This window comes from Leptidea sinapis, chromosome 18 (assembly GCF_905404315.1).
Source record: "Leptidea sinapis chromosome 18, ilLepSina1.1, whole genome shotgun sequence".
NCBI classification, from domain to species: domain Eukaryota; kingdom Metazoa; phylum Arthropoda; class Insecta; order Lepidoptera; family Pieridae; genus Leptidea; species Leptidea sinapis.
The window spans coordinates 14,378,721-14,403,624 of NC_066282.1; the positions used below are offsets into that span (position 1 = coordinate 14,378,721).

At 33.6% G+C, this 24,904-nt stretch overlaps 3 protein-coding genes across 3 annotated transcripts; 1 reads left to right on the forward strand and 2 right to left on the reverse strand.

Annotated features, from left to right (window-relative positions):
• Positions 1-97: 97 nt before the first annotated feature.
• On the reverse strand, positions 98-12,835 carry LOC126969392 (hydroxymethylglutaryl-CoA lyase, mitochondrial). Its single transcript, XM_050814783.1, has 6 exons — positions 12,124-12,835; positions 11,894-12,039; positions 11,539-11,662; positions 11,079-11,291; positions 9,023-9,211; positions 98-465 (listed from the first exon to the last, which is right to left on the reverse strand). The coding sequence occupies exons 1-6, from the start codon at positions 12,175-12,177 to the stop codon at positions 193-195; spliced, it is 999 nt and encodes a 332-aa protein (XP_050670740.1). The 5' UTR covers positions 12,178-12,835; the 3' UTR covers positions 98-192.
• A 4,034-nt stretch (positions 12,836-16,869) lies between these two features.
• Positions 16,870-20,298, forward strand: LOC126969393 (protein KRTCAP2 homolog). The gene is made up of 4 exons (XM_050814784.1): positions 16,870-17,041; positions 17,120-17,274; positions 19,071-19,198; positions 20,128-20,298. The coding sequence occupies exons 1-4, from the start codon at positions 17,038-17,040 to the stop codon at positions 20,234-20,236; spliced, it is 396 nt and encodes a 131-aa protein (XP_050670741.1). The 5' UTR covers positions 16,870-17,037; the 3' UTR covers positions 20,237-20,298.
• A 35-nt stretch (positions 20,299-20,333) lies between these two features.
• LOC126969390 (rab11 family-interacting protein 2) lies at positions 20,334-23,407 on the reverse strand. The gene has a single exon (XM_050814781.1). It carries the CDS (start codon positions 23,238-23,240, stop codon positions 21,810-21,812), a length of 1,431 nt encoding a protein of 476 aa, XP_050670738.1. The 5' UTR covers positions 23,241-23,407; the 3' UTR covers positions 20,334-21,809.
• Between the last annotated feature and the right edge of the window lie 1,497 nt (positions 23,408-24,904).

Here is a 24,904-nt window from a genome sequence, read left to right on the forward strand (position 1 = left end):
CGCATTATTGATAAAAACCAGTAGGTATATGTTGTGTAGCGACTAGCGACGCTGTGACCTCAACGAATGTACTTACTATAAAAATAAAACAAGTGTCTGATATGCATAAAATAGTTTTATTGAACATTCTTACAAATAACTATCGACAGATTTACATAACAATGGCTTTTACGAGGTTTTAATAACCGTGCGTTACACCGCACATGAAGCAATTTTAACGATGTCTTGATGATTTTTAAACCGATCGCCCAACGCTCGATTGACTCTAGACTCTGTCGGCTTGGCCAGAAAGTTGGAAATATATCGGCCGGCTTCAATTAGTTTTACTAGGTCAATGTTTGTGTTGACCCCTAAGCCGTATAAGAAATAAACAAGGTCTTCGGTGGCGAGATTGCCTGTGGCGCCGCGGGCGTACGGGCACCCTCCGAGCCCCGAGATGGAGGAATCCACAGTCCTCACTCCGAACTGTAACATAATGTTAAATATAACTCGGATGACGTAACCCACAATAACATGGATGGGTGTGTTTACGTGCGTTAGTTGATTCGAGAATCATATAGCAACAACATCCACCAGATTACGTTATTGACATTTAAATAAAGTACAAAAGTTTGATAAGAAATCGTACACTTTATCAGTAACAAGTATATTTTTTACATACTTACATACTTATATCATTTTAATAATAATGGAATGTTGGAGAAATTAACGAATAAGAAAGAACGGTGTGTGTGTATTAATGTAGGTACCTAACCTACCTATTCAATAACTTTTGTTTTTACGTATTACCAAAATAATTTACATTCTATTTGTTATTGTTGCGTCACTTTACATAATATATCCATTAAGTATTGTAATTTGTAATTGAAAGGATTTGTAAAACGATGAAGTTGTTTTTTGTTTTCATTAAAATAAGGACGAGACGAGCACGATGTTCAACTGGTGGTAATTGATACGCCCAGCCCATTAAAATGCAGCGCCGCTCAAGATAATTGAAAAATCCAATAATTCAGAGCGGCACTAGACTGCGCTCGTCACCTTGAGACATAGATAGATGTCAAGTCTCATTTGCCCAGTAATTTCATTAGCTACGGCGCCCTTCACACCGAAACACATTACTGCTTCACGGCAGAAATAGACGCCGTTGTGGTGCCCGTAATAGCCGGTGGTAGCCGACATCCCTGGTAAAGTTGTAAATGTTGATTTAAAAGAGCGGCAATAAGCGTCTAGCACTTATTCTCATACAAGCTCAACCTTTTACGAAGTGGTGGTAAATGTAAAAAGAAAAGAAAACTTTTGACATTCATAAGTGGCATTTCATTGGCCTACATGAATAAAGTGTGTACTGTATTGTAAGGGTGATTAGATTCTTTCTTGCTTGTCGGTAATAAAAAACATGCTCTCGGTTCGAGGTCTTTAATGCTACTGTTTTACTCAATACAATTATGTATGGGCGACTACACTCACAATGTAGTTTCAACATGCCGCCCACCAAAGGACGTTAGTACTTTAAAATGTTATACAATTCTAATTAATTTCAACCGGGAATGACTTAAAATTACAAAACAAATTGATTAAATTCAAAACACGATAATAATTAACTAATCATTTATAGGAAAATCACATAATTTACCTATTGATCGTTTTACAATTTCACCGCGATATCTGACACTATATACTCTGGTACAACCATCTGGTCCGGGATGCTTTGCAATAATTCTACCTAAGGACCATTTTCCAGGAGGAAGATTTTCCTCTTTTAATAGGACAATATCGCCAATATTGTACTCTGCCTTGCGCTTAAACCATTTAGATCTAGTCTGAAGTTTAGTTAAATATTCGGATTTCCACCTGTGCCAAAAATCCCTAACTAATTTCTGTGTCAATTGCCAACGATCCAGTCTATGCAACGAAATGTCTCTAATGTCAGGTGAAGGAATGTTTACTAGTGCCTCTCCTATCAAAAAGTGTCCGGGTGTAAGTGGCTCTAATGCATCTGGATCACTGGTGTCAACTGTAGTCAATGGCCTTGAGTTTAGACATGCTTCTATTTCACATAGTGTTGTGATCATTTCTTCAAATGTCAAACATGCGGTAAGTATCCTTCGCAAGTGGTACTTTGTGGATTTTACTCCTGCCTCCCACAAGCCACCAAAATTTGGGCTATAGGCTGGGATAAAATGCCACTGAGTGCCCTCTGTTGTGAAGAGTTCTTCCAAATCACCAGGAAGACCTAATTTTGCTTCTTCCAATGCCTCTGCCAACTCTTTATTAGCGCCTACAAAACTCCGCCCTTGGTCACTCCAAATGTGAGTACACTTGCCTCTTCTTGCAACAAACCGACGAAAGGCACCGATGAATGACTTTGATGTTAGGTCACCCACTAACTCCAAATGGATAGCTTTCGTGGCCATACAAACGAAAATGGCAATGTATGCTTTGCTTTGTTTAGCTCCACGACCTCTCGACATTAATATGTTTAAAGGACCAGCAAAATCAACTCCAGAATGCAAAAAAGGACGCGCCGGCGTTGTCCGTACTATAGGTAAGTTTCCCATAATTTGGTTTCTTGTAAAAACCCTTTGTCGAGCACAAATAGTACACTTGTGTATGTATGCTTTTACGGTGTTTTTTGCATGTATAATCCAATATTTTGATCTTAAGTATGTTAAGACGAGCTGTGTACCACCGTGTAGAGTCCTCTTATGTGCGTCGGCTATAATAAGGTGAGTTAAATAATTTTTATTTGATAATATAATAGGATATTTTGTTTGTTCTGGAAGGTATGAGCTACTTAGCCTGCCGCCCACCCTGAGGACGCCATCTCTGTCAAGGTAAGGATTCAACATTTTTAGTTTACTGTTTTTGCTAATATTTTTGTTTAGTTTTAGATCATTTATTTCATTTTCAAATTCTCTTTGTGCTATGTTTAAACATTTATTTAGAGCTTCGTTTAGTTCCTCAGTGGTAAGTTTCATGTCTCTATGGATGGAATTTGGTTTGCTTCTTAAAAATCTTATGCAATGCACTATTACAGCTAAAAGCTCATTCAAGGTACTGTATTCTTCAAATTTTACTACAGTTTCTTGTTCTTCATTTACTTTAAAATTTGCTTGTATGCTCTTCAATTCAAGATTTGTACTAATATCGAGTGGAAAAGTGTGATTTATTTCTCTACTTTGCAGCCATTCAGGGCCTTCCCACCATAAATTGTGTGTTTTTAATTCAGAAATAAGAGCTCCCCTAGAGGCAATATCTGCTGGATTTTCTTTAGAGACAACATGACGCCATTGTTCATGATTCACATTATCCAATATGTCAACTACTCGATTAGCGACAAATTGTTTCCATCGTAATGGATTTCCGCAAAGCCATGATAATACTATTGTAGAATCAGTCCAGGCGAATATGCTCGTAGAACTAACTCTCATAGCTTGAGCTACTTGTTTTAGAAGCTTTGAAAGTAAGACAGCACCACAAAGCTCTAGACGAGGAAGTGAAACACATTTGACTGGAGCTACACGCGTTCGTGCTGCAAGTAATTTAGTTGTAACTTTCTCATCTGAGTGAGTTATTCTACAATAGACTACGGCTGCATATGCCTTCTCCGATGCGTCGCAAAAGCCATGTAGCTCGACAAAATTGCTGTCGTTATTTTTACTAATTCCTATCCATCTTTTTACTGTAATGTCCTTCACTGTTTCGTAATCGTTTCGAATTCTTATCCATTCTTGTTTCAGATTTATGTCTACTTCGTCATCCCAATTTGACTTTTGTAACCATAACCGTTGTATTAAAATCTTTGCTGTTACTATACACGGTGCGATCCATCCCAGGGGATCGAATAGCCTTTGCACGTCTGACAAAATATTTCTTTTTGTAATAACTTCAGGTGCTGGAGGTAAGTGTATGTTGTAATTAAATTGATCATTTGCCAAGTTCCAAAGGATACCCAACGCTTTAATTGTTCCGTTAATGGCTATATTTAGATTTACTTTTGTTGATCTGTTTTCAGGTTCTATAGTTCTCATGAATTCTGCGCTATTTGAGGACCACTTTTGTAATTCGAAGCCACCTCGTTTCAGTACTTCTGTCAATTGTTTGCTTGCTTCTATTGCTTCCTCAACGTTATCAAATCCAGTGAGCAAATCGTCGACATAAAAGTCTTGTTTAATTATTTCAGACGCCAGTGGAAAATCGGATCCTTCGTCTTCAGCCAACTGCATTAATGTTCTTACTGCAAGGTATGGTGCTGGTGCAGTGCCAAACGTCACGGTAAGTAGCCTGTAAGATTTTATTTTTTCAGACGGATCGTTCCTCCATAAAATACGTTGATAATCAACATGTTTGTTCGCCAATAAAACCATTCTATACATTTTTTTTAAGTCTGCGACGAAGCATACAGCGTGCATCCTCCACCTCATGATGATACTCCGAAGATCTTCCTGCAACACGGGACCAACTAGCAACTCATCATTTAATGAAATACCGTTGTTGTCTTTACAGGATGCATCAAAAACAACGCGCACTGGAGTACTTTCACTATCATTACGAATAACTGCATGATGACTTAAATACACCGCTCTATTATCTTTTTCATTTTCAGGAACTTCTTCTGCGTGGTTTAATGTCAAATACTCTTTGATTACTTTTGTGTAAGCTTCTTTATGTGTAGGGTTCCTTTCGAACCTTCTCTCTAATTGTAAAAATCTTCCATAGGCTATATCTTTGCTATTTCCATCAGGCGATTTTTCATTGCTTGTTTTAAATGGTAAATTTACAACATACCTACCATCTTCATTTCTTCTGTGTGTTTGTTTATAAATCTCTTCACAGAGCCTTTCTTCTTGTGTTAATTTTCTGTCCGTGTCATTTTCCAACTCCCACATTTTTTTTAACATGACATCCAAGTCAATTTGATGATGCATTACAATTAAGGGTTGTGTTTCTGTAAAAGGGTCATCTATTTGTCCGAAAAGAATCCAACCCAACTTCGTTTTTTGGGCACATGGCGTACCAGGAGGACCTCTTATAATATCCTGTTCTATTAGATTAGCATATTCCTTGACACCTAATAATAAATCTATGGGTCCAGGTTTGTCATAAGTTGGATCTGCTAATTGTAAACCTAGTATATGTGGCCAGTTGTTCTTGATGAGTGACTTGGATGGCAACCTTGTTGTAATTTGTTTAGACATTACATAAGCTTCTGTTGGCATACAAAAATTAGAATCAAATGTAGAAAAAATTTGTATGTGTACGATGCTACTGACTTGCGTTTGTGTTGAACCTACCCCTGTGATTGTACCTCGAACCTGTCTCCTTTTTAGTTTGAGAAGTTGTGCAGCACGTTCACTAAGAAAGGATGCCTGTGAACCTTGATCGATTAAAGTTCGTAAAACAACAGTGTGTCCTTCTTCACTGCATAGTTTTACCATTGCTGTTGCTAATAAAGCAAAATTGTGTTTTGTGTTTGTGTTTGAATGTGACGTCATCATTGTACTTACTTGGAATTCACCATCTTCGACATGTGTGTTGTTAGGAATCTGTGGTTGTATTTGTGACACACTGGTATGAGCCACAGCTTCCTCCTGTTTGTTTTCATGTAAAAGACTATGATGGCGTTTGTTGCAGATACGACAGGATATTGGCAATCGACACGACTTAACTGGATGCCCTATCGATAAGCAATTGTAACACAAGTTATTAATTTTTACATATTTGTTTCTTTCGCTTATTGACATTCTACAAAATTCTTTACAATGACACAACGTATGACTTTGATTACATAATAAACATGATTTCACGGAAGGAGTTACATGAAATGCATTCTCATTTAATTTATTATAATTACACACTCTTGTCTTTACGGGTGTCACAGCACTAGCACTACTGGTTGGGGTAACTAACTCTAATGTCCTAAATTTAGATTCCAAAAAGATCTTCAAATCACTCCAAGAAGGTAAATCATCTGTGTTTTGTTTGTAGTTGTATGTCTCCCATTCTTTGTGTGAGTCCTGATCCAATTTCTGTATCACAAGAAATATAATTACTGGGTCCCAGGACTCGGTGGTAACTTTCAAATTATTTAAAGTATTAAGACACTCACAAGTAGTGTCAAGCAACAGTTTGATGTGTTGGGCAGACGGTACACTTATCCTTTTCTGATTAAATAAACGTTTAAGTATTGTACTTACAATCATCCTCTTGTTACCGAAACGTTGTTTTAGAGTTTCCCACGCTTGTGCATAATTGGTGTCGGTGACTTGAATGTGTCTTAACAGCGCTTCGGCTTCACCAGCTAAACTTGTCTTTAAGTAGTGTAGTTTTTGTACGTCGGAAAGAGATGTGTTATTATGCACCAAACTGACAAATAAATCGTGGAATGTAGGCCATTCTTCATAATGTCCATTGTAAACAGGCAGTTGTATCCTAGGTAGCAAAACTTGCGATGAAGCTCCCTCAGTCGACATCAAGCTGCAATTCCTATGTTGACTACTCGTAGAAGGCGGCGTTTCCATATCTGATAACATATCTTGAATATCAGCCTTGATACATATGTACAAGTCTTCAAAGGAGTTGTACTCATCGTTAACAAAATAAGCTATATCGTTACGTTGCACTTGAGTCGTTGTTTTTATTAAAGTTTGATGCGTAGTTATAAACAGTTTCCAATATTCCTTAATACACTCCAACCGCGTTGTTAAATATCCACGTGTAAGCCGAGACTTTGAACATTTCTTTAAGTTAATCTGTGTCTTCTTTAACAAATTAGAAGTATCTTGTAACAAATTCAATAATTGTTCAACTGCAGTAGCCATTTTGACGTAATTATATCACGTGTTGTTTCTAGTTTTGTAATAGAACTTGTAAGAAACTTCCACAAAAAATTCTTCGATAGCTGTTCTGAAGTTTCAACCGTATTACAGCGCGATAAGGTGCACTGGTGTTAGCACTACACGGCGGCCGGTTTCTTATCGCTATAATCTGTTCACACTAATCCGTCTTTTTTTTTTTTTTGATGCACTCGCTAATAATCGGACTCGTTTGGACCACTATGTACTGTATTGTAAGGGTGATTAGATTCTTTCTTGCTTGTCGGTAATAAAAAACATGCTCTCGGTTCGAGGTCTTTAATGCTACTGTTTTACTCAATACAATTATGTATGGGCGACTACACTCACAATGTAGTTTCAACAAAGTGATTTTGATTTGATTTTATTGAAATGTTATAGTACTTATACTATGTAAGTTTTAGGCCCTCTTTCACTACCTTCAAATAAGTATCAAGTAAGGTAATCACTTTTTTTTTTTTTTTTTTTTATATATATTTATTAATAAAAAACAAATTTTACATTGCGGTTTCAAAGCAATAAAAACCACTGAGGTTTGTACAATTGCTAAATTAAGTCTACACCAACAAAGTTAAATTAATAAAAGAAAAAAATAGTTCACAATCACTTAGCTATACATTATAATTATACAAATAAAAGTAAAAGTACTTGATACAATTAATAGTTAAGCACGATAAGTTGATCGGTGGTCAGTCAAGTCTTAAAAAGTATTTTTTTTAAATTCTGTTTTAAATTAGTCTCAGTCAACGAGTCGGTCAAGTCACGTGGCAGTTTATTAATCAGTCTAGTCAGTGAGTACCTATAGTCAACAGTAACTTGTATGCGCTTTAAATAATTAACTCTATGGTCGATTAAAAAAATCGATCATAAAATATGTACTTAATTATAAAAAAGAGGTTTATTAATGTCAGATAAAAAGTTAGAAAGAAACCTTAAAAAGGGCTTTAATTATTTAAATCGACTTCACAAACGATTAATCGGTGTTGGTACCTACCGACTAGTTTCGGACCATTCGAAAGATTAGAATCAGGGTTGTGTAGTGGGTTAAAAATGGGCAATAGAGCCATTGAAAAATACCAAATCTCCAGTCCCAGTATATTGCCCGTAAGTCTGCGAAAGGTACCCATACTTAACTAAGTCAGTAGGTAGGTGTCGAGCCTTTTTTTTATAAAGTTAAATTTTGGCACAATAATCGTGAAAAGTATAATGATTTAATTTAGTATTTTCTTTGTTTAACGCGAGTGTTACACATTTGAGTAAAAGTTAAATTTTTATTATTTTTTTAGTTAGCCCGACTTTTCGAGACCTTTGCAGATCACATGTTTGAAAATCTAATGTTACAACACAGTTACAATTACACGCGGTTTAATCATTTAAAAGCGTTTTATTTAAATGATCTGTGAAGAAGATAAAGAAATAAAAGAGTACTTTTGAGATAGTAATTATACCAATAGAAATAACTAATAAGTACATAAAAAATATGCCCACACAGCATTGACATATACTATAAACAGTTACACTCCCAATCGCGTTGTAAGTACACATTAACTTATACGGATAACATTAAAATTTATTTATTTATACTTACATTCATTCAAATTAACACCTTATTTCGTGGCAGTAATGTTCAAAGTTTATTGGTATACGCTTATAGATTGCGTGGCGTTGTATCAAAGCGCGGTGAAAACACAACACAGGGAAAGAAAACTCTAGTTGTTTACTGTACGTCAATGCCTCACAACGACACAATCGGAGGAAGTAATTATACAGGATATTTAATTTTTTTTAAATCAACAGGTTCCTAGCTAGGAATATTGACTTTTCAAAAAACCATTAATACAATTTTAAACTACATCAAAATCGGGGCTTGATACTCCTTTAAGTCCTAATTGCTATTACTTAGGATTTGGTCATCCACATTCACTTGAAATATTCAGCCTGTATATGCCTCTTGAGGCTTGAGCAGTGATTAGAGTGTATGATCCCAATATATTGCATATGTTTCTTCAGGAATACTGCATTAAGGAATTTCAACAGGGTGATAAAACGGCATTGACTTTGGATTCATTTTGTAGATTAGACTGTGGATTGATTATACCTCTTACCATTATATCAAGTGAGAGAGTGAGAGCCTGAAATAAATTTATTATCAATAAATAATGTGATACCTCAAGTCCAGCCACCAAATTGGATAATCCCTGTCCATAAGTGTCGTGGAAATGCAGAGCAATTTTATCAGGTGTTGTAACATTCAACACTTCCTTCATTAATCGTCGCACTGATCCAGCCGTTCCCACACCAATTGTGTCTCCCAGAGATACCTCATAACATCCCATATCGAGAACCTCTTCTGTTATCTTAAATACATTTTATATATGAGTTTCATACAAGTTGTGTTTTAAAACTTTGACTTTATGAAGTATATTAGTATCCCTTTCAACAGTAGTAGCAAAAAGATGACATGAAAAGTGTCAACAAAATTGCATTATGTAAGATAAGACCTATGTGTAAAATATAATATTTAATAGCTATGAGGCAAACTAACTATTCCAATGTCTATTATGTAGGTATCATACCTACATAATAGACATTGAAGAAAGAAATTAATATAAGTATTGAAATTTGTGATTATTATTATTGATAGTTGAAGTGTTGAGTTGTTTCGGAATATATTGTTGATATGTTTTCTAAAACTAGCTTGTATTAAATTCCCTTACTAGTTCACAGGATACAACAAAAATGTACTTTACTGAAGAGTTAATAATGTTTTTGTTCCATTTTATTTAAAAGTGTGAAAATCAGGGGAAAGGAAATTATTTAACATTAATGTTAACATTTGGCATGTTTCTTATAATATACAACAACTTAGTGTTTCTTTTAGTTACTTACCCCCTTATTCATAATGGTCCGCTAACTTTAAACAGCCGCTTAGGAGTGTTTTTTCTCATTCTGACTTAGGTCAATAGAAGAAGACAGAGTGAGAATTAGCAATGCTTTAAGTTAGCAGACTATTATGAATAAGGGGGTAAGTAATTACTTATAATATATGCACTTAGTGTGAAAATAATAAATTTATTTACATTTGCTATAGTTTTTGGACTAACTGGTCCATCATATGGGCAGCCTAGAACACATGATCAAATCAACTAAGCTATGAAGAAGAAGATCATAATTAAACTTACAATTCCTATGTATTTATGTTGTTATTACTGTTTAAAATAATGATTACCAGCCAAAGGTTAATTTAGGTGTCAGTAGAAGAGAATATTGGAGTGTTAGATTTGATTTGGAATGAGTTGTTTTTATTTCATGACTCACAGCAATTTGATATCCTTTTAAATTGGGTATCAGAACAGGATAGTTCACACCTTTTTCACGTTTTATATTTTTCATCACATCCACACATCACTCATTTGTTTGACCCACTTAGGGCTAACAAAGCTAGAAGATAAAATAATAAATTTAAGAGAGTTAGGGTATGATACTGCCAGAAAGATCGTAAAAGATATCAATGAGAATATCTGGTTTTATAACGGATAACATTAAAATTTATTTATTTATACTTACATTCATTCAAATTAACACCTTATTTCGTGGCAGTAATGTTCAAAGTTTATTGGTATACGCTTATAGATTGCGTGGCGTTGTATTCAAAGCGCGGTGAAAACACAACACAGGGAAAGAAAACTCTAGTTGTTTACTGTACGTCAATGCCTCACAACGACACAATCGGAGGAAGTAATTATACAGGATATTTAATTTTTTTTAAATCAACAGGTTCCTAGCTAGGAATATTGACTTTTCAATTGTTTTTGATTGTTGATATGTTTTCTAAAACTAGCTTGTAATAAATTCCCTTACTAGTTCACAGGATACAACAAAAATGTACTTTACTGAAGAGTTAATAATGTTTTTGTTCCATTTTATTTAAAAGTGTGAAAATCAGGGGAAAGGAAATTATTTAACATTAATGTTAACATTTGGCATGTTTCTTATAATATACAACAACTTAGTGTTTCTTTTAGTTACTTACCCCCTTATTCATAATGGTCCGCTAACTTTAAACAGCCGCTTAGGAGTGTTTTTTCTCATTCTGACTTAGGTCAATAGAAGAAGACAGAGTGAGAATTAGCAATGCTTTAAGTTAGCAGACTATTATGAATAAGGGGGTAAGTAATTACTTATAATATATGCACTTAGTGTGAAAATAATAAATTTATTTACATTTGCTATAGTTTTTGGACTAACTGGTCCATCATATGGGCAGCCTAGAACACATGATATGTATCCTCTCACTCTTAATCCATCTCTGATAGCTTGATCTGCAACTTCTTTGAATCTTTTTATGGCCTCCTTAACAGAACAGTTAAGGTTCTTCTGTGAGAATCCTTCCGAGCCAGCCGGAAATATAGCTACCTCTTCAATGTTGCATTGTTTCTAAATAACATGACATAAAATTTAATATTTGAGCAAGCACTATGTAAATAGACCAGACAAGACAATTCAAATCAACTAAGCTATGAAGAAGAAGATCATAATTAAACTTACAATTCCTATGTATTTATGTTGTTATTACTGTTTAAAATAATGATTACCAGCCAAAGGTTAATTTAGGCGTCAGTAGAAGAGAATATTGGAGTGTTAGATTTGATTTGGAATGAGTTGTTTTTATTTCATGACTCACAGCAATTTGATATCCTTTTAAATTGGGTATCAGAACAGGATAGTTCACACCTTTTTCACGTTTTATATTTTTCATCACATCCACACCATCACTCATTTGTTTGACCCACTTAGGGCTAACAAAGCTAGAAGATAAAATAATAAATTTAAGAGAGTTAGGGTATGATACTGCCAGAAAGATCGTAAAAGATATCAATGAGAATATCTGGTTTTATATTATAAATATTTGCTCAACAAGCTAGCTGCCTTGAACTTGCTTAAGTTAAAGACTCCAATCAATATTCTTTATTTTGAGATGAAAAAAAATTGCCAATTCAAAAATAAATAATATAGGGAGAGAGCAAGCCATTTCATACCTCGCTGCTTCAACATCTTTTATTCCAGCACTTGTCAATTTGTGTATTAACTCGACTTTTATTTCTGTTGGTACAAATTTTGATTCATTTTGTAATCCATCTCTTGGTCCAACTTCATATATTCTGATATCAGGAGCATTATTAACCTAAGAAGGAATAAAAAATTTAAATCATATAAATGACTAGGTCGGTGAAGTGTTAAACAATGTCATTGATATTTTAATACTCACGATAGAGCGTACACAACAAAATCTAAATAGTTCGGGAACACTTCTTCTATACATAATGGTCAAATTACTTATGTTTTAATTCAGTAGAAGTGTTTTAATTGGGTTACAAATGTTTGTTAGCAAACGTACTCGTATTAGCATACCCAATTTAATATGATAATAAATAAGTGATAACGCAATTCTCATCGTCTGATCACGTGTTGTTTAATTTTAGAGGTTTTTCTTATCATAATTCCATTTACGTGCCGTATTTACATTCTTTTTTCATTGTTAATAATTTAACTTATAAGTAACAATTTTAAATAAATTGATGGAAAAAGTTTTGACCAACGTATCGTCTTTTATCCTCTATATGATCTAGTTTTGAGCATTCGCGCGGTTTTTGTGTTTTGCCCGCGACGTACGAAAAGTAACAAATAAGAATAGCTGCACTTGCACTTTTCGAAATGCGATTAAAACAGAGAAAAATATATTTGGAATAAAATCCGAAACATAATCCCAAAAATGAAAAAATTGTGTAATATAAATTATTTCCTTTTCCACAAATTACAAGGTACACCGCTCTAGTAACCGCGCGTCGCGCTTAAATATCCGCGCGCACATTTAATTTTTGTCCGCTTTGACGATATGCCTTTGCCTTAGAAGAGCTTAGAAGTTAGATCATATAAGCGTGAACAGCTATGAAAACGTCGAAAAAAATTGAGGTTGACTGTCAACCTCCATATTGAGCAATGCGCGCACTAACTTGGGATGGATATTAGAAAACCATCGATGATGATATCGATATTAACATCGAATCAAAAGTATCAATGTACAATAAATATCGATTGAACACCGATCTGTCTAAAAACATCGATGTTTTCGGTAACAAATAAAACTGTCTATCATATTGAGGAAATTTGTTTATTGTTATAGAAATTCTAAACCTAAATAAAAAAAATAACATTCCCAGTATTTTTGGGCACACTCTGTAAAAAAATAACTTATTAACAGGTGTCTGAATAGTCCCGTCTAGTGAAAAATAGTTGAACTTGATAGTTATTAGCTAATGACTATGTAACTTGATAGTTGAACCTAGTAAATCCGATGCACACCCTGACAAAGAATAATCCCTAAAGAATAATTGATTTTTCGATATTTTATTCCTATAAAATCGATGTATCAAATGTATTATATCAAAGTTAAAACATTGATGTTTTCCAGCTAAGCATCCATTTTTATTCACCATCGATGAATATTGATCATCCCTAGCACTAACACAAAGTGACATACAAGACGTAGCTTGTCACGCACAATAAAGTAATAAACCTGGTTTGTTTTCACCGGTTGTTTAGACAGAAAGAGCCTCCATCTGGAGTCTAGACGTATAACGTAAACTTAATAAGGTATAATAGTTTGCCTTAAGTCAAGCAGTATCTAGTCTTGAGTCCCAGTGACTACTAACTAACTAGTCTACTAACGTTATCCAATAGCTTATTAATATTCGGTTTAGGTTGCAATATTTGTATTAACACCATTAATTATCCATTATTTTTAGGTTTTACGTTAATTTTATACTACACAATACAGAGTTTAGTTTTCAAGGACTCCGTTCAACTACTGATGGTGATGTGGTTCTTGTGGCCATAGCTATAATATATTTATTGAGGTCTTTGGCGATTTATGCAAAGCAAAATTATTGTATAAAACACAAATCATTGGTAAAAAACTTCACCACTATGGAGTTATGCTACGTTCACACGGAGTGAAGTTTTAGCAAATCTTATTTCATGGGATTTGAAAAACTGAATTTTGTGATGACATGGCACATTTTGCATTACCGTATACAACAGGCCCGAATCGGGATCCCATGTGAACACAAAGGCAAAAATCCTTTTAATGCAACCTTGTTTGTACAATTTCATACTTCCTGAAGTTCCTTTAATAGTTTTCCCTTCCTTAGTTCTCACTGATTTGTAACTATACTTGAAAGAATAATTATAAATAAGTTGTAAATATCACTAAGGTCGGATTTCACCAAACTAAAATAAGTCTTATTTCTAGGCTGGTAGAGATGTCAGAGCTCTCTGCCTGAAGTACAGTTCAGACAGAAAACTGTTCGGCGAGCTCTGGACGTATGTATGTAGTCTATGACTCATGTAGTCGATGACCCTTGTCCATCCGATACAAAAAAAGTAGACAGTTCAGATCCTGCAAACTACAGGCCTATTACATCACTACTCTCAAAAATCATGGAGAGCATAATTAACCACCAGCTCTTGGTATACCTATTATTGAGAACTCTCTTGAGAAGGTCGTGAATTGGGGTAAATTGAACTTTGTCCAATTAAACCCCCAGAAGATTCAAGTTTGAGCGTTTTTGAGATAGAGCCTTTGGAGATTGAATAAAATGACTGCTTGAGTAATATGAAGAATGTGAGGAATATATAATTTATTTCAGTTACACGATATGTATACAAAATCCTTAAAACTAGTTAACCAATTACAATTGTTACTTATAAAATATTTACAAGTTTTGAAATTACACACCAATATTAAAGCTTACATTGTGACCAATAGTTAAGCGTTTCATTCAATTAGAATTGAGAACTAAACAATGTGTTCTATCGCGCTCTAAAACTAATGCTATCGCAGTATGCCGACCAGCGAGCGCTTGTGTAAACTCGTGTCGATGCTCGATCGGTGGATGTCAATGGGCACTCACTCCTGTTGCTCATTTATTAAAATTGAATGAATAAAAATCTACGCGCTGTAGTAGAGTACGCTCGGCCTTGATGTGAGGTTGTGTAACGTGGAGCATATGACTGGTCACGTGAGTATATCTGCGATCTTCGGGAGAACGTGATGATGCTTGTACTACGTACTGTGACTACTGGTGATCTGCATGATTCTATGACTTGATGTACAGCATTATGAAATGGTTCTTATCAGAGCTAATATAGGTAACGGTAAATAAAATAATATGTTCTTTTAAGAACGAATCTTTCGGCATACGCTTATTACAGTTAATATGCACGATTTATATTTCTACGATCTATAATGCTACGAAGGTATTACGTTACAAGTTAGATATTAGACATAGACATTAATTTATGTTATTTGTTGTAGGTACACCTACAGCGTTTATCACCAAAAAAATCCCATTTGTCGTATCACCGCTCTTCGACAACACCTCCCTCGAAATCTCGAGTGATTGCCAATTTCGCGGTCATCTGGAGGGCAAAGCCAAATTGGTTTCAAAGAAGCTGGGTGTGATCACTTAACACTAGGTGACCCGGACGCTCCTTTGTTATTTAAGTAATTATTGAAGTTATACTTCTTTTGGCGCGATGGAGAAAAATGATGAGAGTGAATTTTTACGATGCGAGCGCACACCGTCACCTGAATTCTACATCGTGAAGTTAGTTCTAGGTGGCATGAAAATCGATAACTATGTTCAAGTTGTATATTCTAGTATTTTTATATTTAGAACACGTGTTTCGTAACAGTACAATTAATCAGTGTGAATAAATAAATATTATTTTGGTGTTTTTATTAAATCAATTTTATATACGACGGTAATAGTATTTACTAATAATTTATTAGTATATGTATATATATTGAATATTAGTGATAAAACTGATTTGAATAAACTGTTTTGAGTGCATTTATAGATTTGAGGTTATTGTCGGTATATATAATTTATTTACATCGTTAATTAACAATTATTACATTATTATCTATAAAATATTTTTTTATGGTTTCGTTTTATTTCTGGTATATTAACAAATTTAATGTATAAAAAAAAAATCTATACTTGTATTAACCTTATTTAAGTGTTTATACTATCTTTGATCTTAACTATCTGTTAAAATTTTACTTATTTTTCCATGCGCCAAAGAAGTATAACTTCTAATGCGTGTACATAAGTACACACACTCTTTTGTTTATTTATGTATATCCTATAAAGTCTAACAACAAGTAATATATTTGTTTCAGGTATAAAATAAAACTTGTTTCAATATTTAGCACTGACCACTACCATTAGAATTAGAAAACAAATTTTAACTCACATTTTAACGTGAAATGCCTAAATTGTGGTATATCTCCCTCTTAAGTGACCGTTGGAAGGATAATATAATTCGTAGGATAGAATAGAATAATGGAGAAGGGAAAGGAGAAGGTGATACGTCAAGACTGCCCCGAAAGTATGAGAATTCAGAAAAATGTTAATATTTTTTGTTAAAAGAGAATATTGTCCATCTCTTGGGATGCATTTGCTTTTCAATTAGTCTAAAAGGAACAACATAATTTCATTGTGTTTATGTGTCGATTTACGAGTATAATAGTTATTAGTTAGGTACAATACAATAGGTCTTATATTTGTCACACAAATAAGCTTATAATTATATTTACAATACCACTTATGTTTACATTAAATTAAAAGTTTCAGTACGGGGAAGTGTACCAAGTGTATCCGTTGACCGAAATAGCTGCCAGCGCTTGAGTTGCCAGTAGCCTTATTGAGGCGTGTATAGTTATTTTATTTTAGTTTTTTATTGTATAGTCTATATACTTTGCAGTTTGCAAATTGTCTGCGCCTCTCGGCGCCATGGGCCAAGTGTCTCGATACCAAACGGCACAAGACTCCTGAGACCGACATATTTGCGACCGTGTTTGTTGTCTTCGGCAGTCGAAGCAAGTTTTCGTATTTCTTAGTCATACGAATCACTCAAACTGTCATTTATGTCAACTGTCATTGTCAGATTTATTGTGACGTGAATCGTCAATCATCGTGAACGCCGGTCACTGGGTTCGTGGAGATTGTAACGAATGTGATTTTAGTTTTTACTGTTAAATTGAGCTTTGAAACATCTTTACATCTGATAATAACTGACCACTTACTTGTCTATCATTTAATATAGTAAAAACATTATGGGTAATTTTTTTTAACAAAACTGAGGTTCTTTATTTCAATGGGTCGAACTTGATAATCTACATCATGTTTATGTTTCAGCGGTTAACAGTGCCACATCGTTTGTACTATCTTCAATATTAACACTACTGATATTTTCTGGTATGCAGATGTACAAACCGCTGTTAGTGAAGTCGCCAATTACAATAATCTTCGGTGGATATCTAGGATCTCTGATGTTTATGTTCTTTGTAACTGTATCCTTTGATAAAACTCATTATTAACACACAACATTATATTGGTGTTTGTAAATGATAGTTATTGAGAAGAAAATGTTTGGATGGTTTGATTATAGAAGAGAATTGATGTATTCTCTAATTAATAGAGCAAATGTGTGGTAATAAATGTTTAACTTAGGCGTACTTGCCATGATCAGGTCAGGTGTCAACTGAAAATCAGCCAGGGTATGTCAGGACTGAGGATAAATGTATGACAGTGATCACTACCGTCATGTTCACAAAGCATTTTTACACAAATTAAGAAATAAGCTCGCAAGGTTGATGCATTAAATACACAATAATTTATATTTATAAAGTTTATTCTTTATTACTTTTTATGAAATAATTGATACAATTTAAAATTAATTCATATTAAATTGCTTTTTGGTATATATTTTTAGCATCATTAAAAAACCTGTAACCAAATTTAAAAAAAATTGTTAGTAGTACCATACTATTTCACATCTATATTGGCTGTTCATAAAAATTTGGGATCTTTAGATTTACTATCCTGTTATGTAAACAATTTATGAATGTAACCATTTGTTTTTTTTTGAATAAATAAATATTTGATGTAGCACCATACAAACTAATTTATTGTGTGTATTGCAGCCACTGTAAAATACACTATTTGATTGAAAAGAATGGCTGTTGAGTTTCCTTTTTGTTCTTCTCACGAGCTCTACTTTTTCTTGAAAATATAGTAAGGAGATTCAGTATTTCAAAATACTTAAATATTTTAAATGATGATTTAAAGTGATTAGTTTAAGCTTAATTAGATAAAGTTTATTTGACTTAGAATATTGCATAAAAAGAGGGTTACCCCACTGAGAGAGGGTTCTCAACTGTTGTATACTTACTTATATAATATATTGGTTGTGTGTATGTGGTGGCCACAGGTGTGATTGCATATAGGTGTCACAAAATGGGTTTAGAATAAAGTACTTCATATGGGGCTTCAATAATCATTCAAAATAATGGGACCACTTAATAATATAACAATTATAATAATTGACACAATCTTATTAGATTACATAATTACCTAGCCTCAAAGTAGGCAAATCCTGTACTGTAAGTGCCAAACAATGATATATTTTTACAATATACATGCTGGACTTGAAATCAAACATATTCATCATAAAAATGTTTGCATCTACTAGGATTCAACCCTTAGCTTAGAAGTGAGGGTTACTAACTACAAAATTCAAAACAGGAATCAGTCTTAGCTATGGGCTATAATTAATAGTGGCTACCACAATAAATAATTACATCTAAGTTATATCACAATCAATAAAAAGTGATTTCATACAGGACTAATCAGTATTTAGCCTATACAAGTGATTTGAGTTTTCTTTAGTGTTAATTCCGCCAATATTTGTCTTTAAACAATTGGACATGTGTTTCGCCTCTACACGAGGCATCCTCAGGACATGTTGTCTCGCCAAAAGTTAGTCTCATGCCAGATTTTGGCGAGACAACATGTCCTGAGGATGCCTCGTGTAGAGGCGAAACACATGTCCAATTGTTTAAAGACAAATATTGGAAGCTCAAATAATTTGTAAAATTATGGATTTCCACAAAGTAACACCTACTTCAATAAATTTTCCTAGTATTTAGCCTATTTAAAAACCATAACAACTAACTAAAAGGCTATGAGTGTATCAATCAAATATAAGCTTATATTCATTTGAGGAGCTCATGTCATGACATTACTTATTTCCTTCTGTATTTTCCAAATTAATAATACACATAATTTTTCCTTATCATATATACAGGCAGTAGGGAATTTGGAAGCAGTTTTGTTTAGCAAAAACTTTCAGCTGAAATTACCAGAGATTGTTCTAACAATGGTAATATCTCTCATAGCTGCTGGAATGGTGCACAGAATTTGTTTTACAACATGGTAATTTAGCAGTCTTTTAAATAACATTATTGCTCTAGTGAATACACACTAACTGTGCTTATAAATTTTGGTCAGTTTTTGATTGGTGGTTCATTTCATACTCTTTAAGAGTGTTTTTGATTTATATGGTTGGTGCTGGACTTCCACCACATGACAAAAAACCTTCATCTGTAGCAACACCTGTGTTGTAGCATGCACAGACAATTAATTTTATTTCATTAAAACCTTGCCTGTCATTGATATCATGCTTATGTAGGCACATGCACCAGACTGCGTGGACATGATGATGCCTCAAGCCCTTAGGTAATTTTGTAACTTGAAAAAAAATTGAAAGCACCCTAAATATATGCAAAAAGTGGTCAAGTGTGAGTTTAATGTGCAATTGATGCAATAATAAAGACAACTTTGAAACAGTATACTATAAAAAAAAGTAATAAAATACTTGATATGTTTATACACCAGAGTTATTTATCAATATTATCTATTGTTGGCAATTTATCTTGTGTTTGTTCTAGAACCATTTTATAAGGTGACAACAACTAATGAGTATTGAATTGTTTCTTTGCTTGTGATCTATGGGCATTCTTTATTTTCAATTGCAACCCTAAATCAGATTGACAGAAGACATAAAAATATGTGGACTGTATCTTCTATTAGAGATCAATTATAGAAACTAATGAGTAACCAAATTTAATGATTGTAGAGCAACAGAAATTACTCAATGTGTTTCGATTTAACTGCAATATATTAAAATATTAGGCTTAAAGGATCATATCTTTAGGTGCATTTAGTCCTTCAATCATGGCAATAGTTAGAAAAATAGAATTTTTGTTATTAATTATGTCAGATACATACATATACTTCATTGTTCGAAACGAGCCTAACATACTAAAACCCTATATTGACCACTGATACAATTTTTTTTTCAGTTTGATATTTTCACTGGTCACAATATACTACTTGAACAAGTTATCACAAAAAACATATGGTGCCACTACTCAAGCCCCAGTAGCAGTGAAGAGTCGACGCCACAAGTGAATTGATTAAGATCATCATAATACTTCTTTTATACAGAATAAATAAATACTTATTATTTCCAATCCTTATTTTATTTCAACAGTAATAATACAATGCATGTTTTGAATTAGATTTATTGCCACAAACATGATAATATAATCAGTAACATTTCTTGCTCTTTGTTTAGTTACGACTAAACTATTATTATTAAGAGTAAGAAGTTCTTACTATAACTGTAATTTTTGATCATCATAGAAACTTAGAATAACATGCAAATGTTAGTAGGTAAATTAGAATTAGTATAACAAAGGCTTACAACAAATCAATATTAATTCACTCAACATACATAGAAATATATATCATATATTTTTGAGTAACTTTATAATATAAAAAAATTAATTTTTCCTAAATAATTAAGCTGTGCCACTCTGTTTTTGTAGAATTACAATAATTTTATTGAATCTGTTTCAAAAAGATATGCAATTGTTTTCTATTTATTTACAAACAAAATCTTCCAATAATAGTGTTTTAAAACTATACTTATTGCACAATGGAATGTATTAGCTTGTTTTAAACTTATTCAATAACAACCTTTTTAAAAATGAAATTAACTATTACATCTTATTAATACTTCACATTCAATTGATATATCAATTATAATGAACAAAAATAATTGACAGTCTACAACTGATTTTAATTTCCGTTCAGAGCCCAAAATAAATGATGGGTAAACAGACTAATAAATACTACCAGTGTTACATGTTTTTTTAATTTTTATGAAAATAAGGCACAAGACGAGTAGGATGTTTAGTTGATGGTAACTGATTTGCTATGCCCATTACAATGCAGTGCCACTCAGTATTCTTGAAAAACCCATAAATTCTGAGCGGCACTACAACTATGCTCGTCATCTAGAGACATAAGATGTTAAGTCTCATTTGCCCAGTAATTTCACTAGCTACAGTGCCCTTCAGACTGACACATAATAATGTTTACACATTACTGCTTCACGGCAGAAATAGGAGCCGTTGTGGTACCCATAATCTAGCCGGCATCCGGCAAAAGAGCCTCCCACTGGTTTGATTATTCATTGTATCAAAGTATATTCTAAATTATATTTTAATGTAATTCTAAAGTCTTTAACATGGATACAATTTTAATCTTCACTTAAATTATATAATGATATTAACATCAATTAAGTTTTGGCACACATTGGTTGCATGCATAATGGTTGAATAATTAAGCAAATTGCTTATTCTTATGTAAACATAGCTGCTAACTGACATATTTACAAAATATAGTTAAATAATTTCTTTTATACCTATAAAAATGCTTTTAAATATATTCATTTCAAAATTGTATTGCGTTTTTGATATCATAATTTTCAAAGTGAATATGTTATATCACAGACCCATGTAATACTTAGAAGGCACAGATTTGGACGGAAGTATAAACTACCTAGTTGCTGTATCAGTGCAAATGCACAAAGTAAATATATTATATTTTTAATGTTATTCCGTATCATCAATCTCAACGAATTAATAAAATAATATTAATTCAAATAAAGAGTATACATTTGCAAGCTGCATAAATATTATTTGTTTCTAATATGCATACTATTATTTCTCATGTATGGATTCTGAAGTATCCTGGGTGTGGTTTCCATAACCCGCAATAATAAGTTGTCCAAATAGTTTTCAAGGTCCTTATTTTTCTTCTTTTCGGATTCAACATCTCTTTGCAAATTGTAAATCATTACAATCAAGTCTTCCCGTGACATTGCGTCAAATTGCTGTTGTACAGTTTTAGGTATATTGTTATAAGCAGAGTTAATACTGTCCTCTTCAGCAATATTTTCTTCACCAACAATAATCCGCTCCTCAAGCAACTTTTTGGGTTTGTTACTGTTACCAAATTTTTTGAAGAATTTAGGGCTCGGTTTTTCTTTTAATGAACTTGGACTGTCTAATTTTTTGTTTCTTTCAAGACTTGATGATTTTTCTCTATCAATAGCCAGTTGGCTCATGGATTTTCTTGGAACTAATTTCTGTGACCATTCATCATTTTTATCAAGAGCTTGGACAGGCAGTTGAGGTGTTGTAAATGTGTCAAGACTGAGACGGACTGGTTTCACAGGTGTAGATTTATCAGACATGACCAAATTACTACTAGTTGATCTTCTTAAAAATTCTCCACCACCTAAGTTTTCCAGTGAGGCATTGACTGGAGAAGGTGTGTACTTTGCTATCCGAGGCATATAAGATGTTTGTACATTTAATGAACTTCCTGAGCTTTTGTGAGATAAATCATCAAAAGCAAATTCATCTTCATCTTCACTAATGACCCCAGGATCTGCTTCACCTGAAGGTCTTTTTGGTGTGGATGTATCTGGAGTAGACAGCACAGAACTTCTTAGGTTTCCAACACTTCCACCAAGAGCTGGGGACTCACTCTTTTTGTCTTTTTTGGTAAGATTCATTTTTGAACCTAAATTTTTTGCTAATTTCTTTATACTTTTACGCTTTTCTATGCTGCCTATGCTCATGAGACTTCCACCCACATTTTGAGCAATAGTGGACAAAGAAGATTTATGTTTTTCCTTTTTACTAAGATCTGACAAACTTCCTTCCTTTACTATGAATGCTACTTTTACTTCAAGTTCACCTCTGTTTTTATCATTTTCCTTTCCTGTCTTTCCATGCAACGGATACCACCGATTTCTGGGTCGTTCATACCCATCTAGATCTTTTAACGGAATAGATACTTGACCCAATAAATGATCCTTAATCATATCTTCGCAGTATACTTTTAAGACTATTTCAGCAGTATTTCCTTGTGAAGGAATACGTAATTCACATTCTTCAAACCAATCAACATTCTCAGTACTCTTATGTTTAACAGAAGTTTGAAATTTATCTTTTCCAAGGGAGATCGTAACAAAACAGTTATTTGTACCGTTTTTACCTTTAATAAGCAAGCTTCGAGCTCGCTGCACTGTTACTTGTACGTGTGTTGGGTCCCACATTTTGAATAAACGTAAACCTTAGCTATGTTTTATCAATTTTCACTCTAATAACAATTAAATTTCAGTAAATGAAAATGAATCACCATCACTAATCATACCATACAAATTACAATCTAAACACTGATTGTGATTTGATTTGTGAATTGTGGAATGTCAATAATTGTAAATGACAAATGTAGGTAACCCAATCGCGGTAGACCGAAGCCAAAGAGTAATAGTACAACACACAAGTACCGAAGCCATTTTTTTTTAAATTTATTTATTGGCATAGGATGCAAGTCCATAGGCCCAGAAGCCGAATGGTTGGTCAGTGCTGCCAAGTCTTCCTCAATTATTACCCTTTCCGCATCGGCGCGCTCCGGATCTCGCTGTACACTGTAGATCGGCAAGCTTCCGGCATTTTCCCCGTGTGTATTATTTTACGTGTAGTTATAAAATGCTTATAGCTAGGGTGATTTGGGTGACTGTCACTGAAAGCTATTGAAACAAGCTATAAGACCATGTATAAATTATTCATATTGTCTTTCTTTTTTATTTCACAAAGACTTTTCATTCGAAAAAAAGTGTAAAAATAGGTATATTTTAAAATAAATATTGTTATTATTGTTAATTACTTGTTATATTTATTTCCTTTTATGTTTTTGTAATGAATAGTATATGTTAATTATAAAATTAAGCTTAAATCTCCACAAAGAACGATCTTCGTGTAAAGTCTTGATAACGACCGCTCGCTGCGCCGGCCGGGAACAAGTGGACACATAAGTGCTTTGTCCGTAAAGCTATGACGTCGAATATTGGTGGCCTTGAATCGTAACGGATCGAAATGTGTTTGGGAATTCACTCGTTCATAACTGCGTAGGCAAATAAACCATCTTGTACACCTAATAAGGGTGAAAACTGGATGAGGTAAAAGAGTGCCCCGCGGCACAGCCGCTCTCATTGTTTTTTGAATTACCAGTGCCCGCGGACACGGCCGATGCGGAAAGGTTACGTTTGTATTGACCAGTAGGTAGGTATGTAAAATAATTTTATAAATGATTTTGATTTTGGCTTTGTTGATTCAGTAATTTAAATGGACTTCTAACTTACAAATAAGAAAAATTGTTTTCCTCAAAATCCTAAAGGGCGTTTACTTTTGTGTTCCTTTACTTTGGCACAAATACATAAGAGAGGTATCATTGTTGTGTAGGTATTTGAGAAAGCATCTCAATACAACATCCGTCATCAAGTCTATTTTTTTATTTATACAGCTGTCATTTAGTACAGGGGTCCACTGGGAAAGTTCATATTCAAAAATTCTTTAGCCTACTAAATCTGAGACATCGTCCAAGCACTATCTTGGCACATTTTGGCTCAAACGACAATGAATAACAATGAATTGAGATGGTGGGAAGCTGATCCAAGCCAAACTACCCAGGAATAGCGGCATGCTTTAACGTTACCTCACCAAAAATAAAAATCACAACCAAAATCACTTTATTCATGTATGTAGGTCACGGAAATCACACTTATGAATGTCAAAAAAATATTTTATTTTATTGAAGCTACCGCCAGTTCGTAAAGGGCTGAGCTAATGAGAAGAAGTAGCAAGAAACTCATTGTCATTCTTTTATTTCAATATTTACATTTTCATCGAATTACCAATCATTTCAATTAAAATATAA